We start from the raw sequence: 3,791 nt of genomic DNA, 5'->3' as shown, positions 1-3,791 counted from the left end.
AAGAACCAGATGTTAAACTGGTTTAAAGTATTCAGAAAGAACCAGATGTTAAACTGGTTTAAAGTATTCAGAAAGAACCAGATGTTAAACAGGTTTAAAGTTTTCAGAAAGAACCAGATGTTAAACTGGTTTAAAGTTTTCAGATAGAACCAGATGTTAAACTGGTTTAAAGTTTTCAGATAGAACCAGATGTTAAACTGGTTTAAAGTTTTCAGATAGAACCAGATGTTAAACTGGTTTAAAGTATTCAGATAGAACCAGATGTTAAACTGGTTTAAAGTATCCAGATAGAACCAGATGTTAAACTAGTTTAAAGTATTCAGATAGAACCATATGTTAAACTGGTTTAAAGTATTCAGATAGAACCAGATGTTAAACTGGTTTAAAGTATTCAGATAGAACCATATGTTAAACTGGTTTAAAGAATTCAGATAGAACCATATGTTAAACTGGTTTAAAGTATCCAGATAGAACCAGATGTTAAACTGGTTTGAAGTATTCAGATAGAACCAGAGGTGAAAGAAGGAAATTTAGCAGAGGTGAAGGAAATGATTATCTAATGTGAGATGGGGGTCAAACTTTATAGTTACAGAGGGGGAGTGTAGTGTTAAAACCAGTAAAAGAGATACCAGAAATGGGGTAGGGCTGGATCTGGTGCGAGTTTCCAATAAGAATGACTTCAGTTTTTGAGCTGTTTAGCTGAAGGAAATTCGTCATCCGTGCCTTTATGTCCTCCAGGAAGGACGCAAGAGCAGGAGGCACAGAGGCGGGGGAGGTGGGGTCAGTCCTAAGGTACAACTGAGTATCATCAGCGTAGCAGTGAAATGATAGGCCGTGCCTGGCGATAATATGACCAAGGGGAAGCATGGAAATATTGAAAAGTATTGAGCCTAGGACTGACCCCTGGGGTACGCCACAGGTGATGTGATGGACCTGGGATTTTGAAATTCGAAATCTGGTTCTAATCTGAATACTTTAAACCAGTTTATTGTCCAGATCCAGATCTGACAGTGTCCCTCTGGTCCCTCAGGTCCGTCTCTCTGTGAGCAGGAGCGTCAGGCAGGGATGGGGTCTGGCGGTGTTTTCGTCCCGTCCTGTGAACCTGGGGGGTCGTTCAGGTCCAAGCAGTGCCAGCAGGGGGGGCAGTGCTGGTGTGTGGACCCCACAGGGAGGGAGGTTCCTGGGACCCGACAGATGGGAGACTCTCTTGTCTGCGGTGAGTCCTCTTGTCTTTCTACAGTCAAATCTCAGCCACAGGCTTTGACTGGTTAAGAGAAACAGGAAGTCCTTTCAGGTCCTGGTGTAAGTGACTCCTCCTCCTGCTCCTCCTCCAGGGTCTGGTTCTGCTGACTGTCCCTCTCGGCGCCGTCTGGCTCTGTCCCGGCTCTTCTCCGGTTCTGTTGGTCCTGTTTCCGAGGCGTCCTCTGGACCTGCAGCTTCCTGTCTCTCCCTCCTCCGTCCTCTCAGGGACCTCCTCCCGGAGGAGGCGGATCCGACCTCCTTCCTGTCTCTGCTGATCGAAGTCCTTCATGGTACCTTCCCCTCAGTGGGCGGAGCTCTGGAGGCTCTGACCCGCTCTCCGCCTGCTCGTCTCCAGGAGAACCTGTTCGGAGGGAAGTTCCTGAAGAGCGCAGCAGCGTTTAACTTCAGCGGGGTGGTGGGGGGTCTGGGTCCAGACCAGCTGTCCCCTCTGCAGCGGTACCAGAACCTGGTCCGGTCTGTCAGCAGAGCCCTGGAGGACCCCACCTTCCTGTCCGCCCTCCAACAAACCCTGAAGAGTCTCAGCAGCCCCTCGTCTGCACCGCTGGACCAGGTCTGAGTCCTGTCCCTGGTCTGGACCAGAACCAAAAGTCCAATCAGAGTCTGATCAGTTTGAATAAAAGAATAAATAAATTCAGATTTTAAAACCAGAACCTTCCTCCTGATGTCCTGCAGGTTCTGACTCCTCTCCTGCGCTCCTGCTCCGATGAAGAGGAGGACTCCTCCTTCTTCCTCCCTCGCTGCACGCCCAGCGGCGCTTTCCAGGAGGTCCAGTGCCAGGGTCCCGAGTGTTGGTGCGTGGACTACGAGGGACAGGAAGTGCTCGGGTCTCGCACCGTCGGCCGTCCCTCCCGCTGTCCGTCCCCCTGCGAGCGAGCGCTGATCACGGCCACGAAGAAGAGATCCAACATGGCCGCCGGGGCAGAGCTCCACCTCCCGGTGTGCTCGGAGGGCGGAGACTTCCTGCCGCTGCAGTGCGCCGGCTCCCGCTGCTTCTGCGTGGACGCTGACGGGAACCCCACGACGGAGCCGACAGAGGGCGCCGTCACGTGTAAGAGGAAATAAATCTGTAAATGTACATGATGTCATGAGAGGAAAGCTTTGTTTCTGACTTTATTTTCTTTTATTTTCTTTTATTTTCATTTAAACTGTTTGTGTTTCAGGTCCAGAGAAGAAGAACCTGAAGCCTGGATCATCTGCAGGTCAGACTCAAACAGAACCCTCATTAAACTGAGTTTAAACTGAGTAATTAACTCATTCACTGAGTAATTAACTCATTCACTGAGTAATTAACTCATTCACTGAGTAATTAACTGAGTAATTATCTCATTCACTGAGTAATTAACTCTTCCACTGAGTAATTAACTGAGTAATTAACTCATTCACTGAGTAATTAACTGAGTAATTAACTCATTCACTGAGTAATTAACTGAGTAATTAACTCATTCACTGAGTAATTAACTGAGTAATTAACTCATTCACTGAGTAATTAACTGAGTAATTCACTGACTAATTAACTGAGTAATTAACTCATTGATTAACTAATTAATTAACTGATTTATTAACTGATAAACTGAGTAATTAAATGATTAATTAATGGAGTAATTAACTGATTAATTAACTATTTATATGAGTAATTAACTGAGTAATGAACTGATAAATTAACTGAGTAATTGACTGATTAACTGATTAATGAACTGATTAATTAGTTTTTATCTCCGTGATGACCAGACAAGCTGCAGGTTTGAACAGGTAAAGGTAAACTGTCACCTGCTTCCTGTCAGGTCTCTGCTCCCAGGCGCTCTCTGAGGTCACAGCCTTCACACAGGAGCTGAAGAGCATCGTCGCTCTCTCTAACTCCTCCCACATCCCTTTGGGATATGGCTTCCTATTGGCTGAAGGTCTGAGCCTGACGCCTGAGGAGCTGCAGATCAGCCAATCAGAGGAGGAGATGCAGATCTCTGACAGGCTGCTGAGTCGGACCAGATCTGCGCTGCGATTGGCTGCTTTCTCCAGTGAGTCTGAGCTGCAGACAGTTTAAACATCAGATATCTGATTTATTTAAAGATTCATTTATTAAACATCTTTAAAAGATCACATTTTCTCATTTTTTCAGTCTGAGTCAACTTGAACTTGTTTTTTTATTTTACTGAAATTTGAGTTTTGTTTTTCTTTTGATGATGATGATGATGATGATGATGATGATGATGCTCCTCAGCGGTGAAGATGCTGACTCCTCCTCATCGTCGCTCCTACAGGCTGTTTGTGCCTCAGTGTGAGGCTGATGGAAGCTGGAAACTGGTCCAGTGTTCCTACAGCACAGGTAACACACACACACACACACACACACACACACACACACACACACACACACACTGGTTTTTTATCCTTGTGGGGACCTTGACTTCATTTTTCAGTCATTTCTACAGCCTGACCCTAAATAAAGCCTAAACTCAATTTTGTGTGTGTGTGTGTGTGTGTGTGTGTGTGTGTGTGTGTGTGTGTGTGTGTGTGTGTGTGTGTGTGTGTGT

At 46.0% G+C, this 3,791-nt stretch overlaps 1 protein-coding gene across 1 annotated transcript in view; it reads left to right on the top strand.

The window, feature by feature from the left end:
* Positions 1-1,030: 1,030 nt before the first annotated feature.
* tg (thyroglobulin) overlaps positions 1,031-3,791 on the top strand; it is a gene marked incomplete at its 5' end in the record, with an annotated part of 16,535 nt that continues 13,774 nt past the window's right edge. The window contains 6 exon segments of the mRNA XM_014022191.1: positions 1,031-1,216; positions 1,335-1,813; positions 1,936-2,311; positions 2,424-2,462; positions 3,045-3,275; positions 3,479-3,583. Of these exon segments, the coding sequence (XP_013877645.1) occupies positions 1,031-1,216; positions 1,335-1,813; positions 1,936-2,311; positions 2,424-2,462; positions 3,045-3,275; positions 3,479-3,583 (1,416 nt within the window).

Source organism: Austrofundulus limnaeus, unplaced genomic scaffold (assembly GCF_001266775.1).
Source record: "Austrofundulus limnaeus strain Quisiro unplaced genomic scaffold, Austrofundulus_limnaeus-1.0 Scaffold320, whole genome shotgun sequence".
NCBI lineage: Eukaryota > Metazoa > Chordata > Actinopteri > Cyprinodontiformes > Rivulidae > Austrofundulus > Austrofundulus limnaeus.
This window is presented reverse-complemented; position numbering and strand designations above follow the sequence as displayed.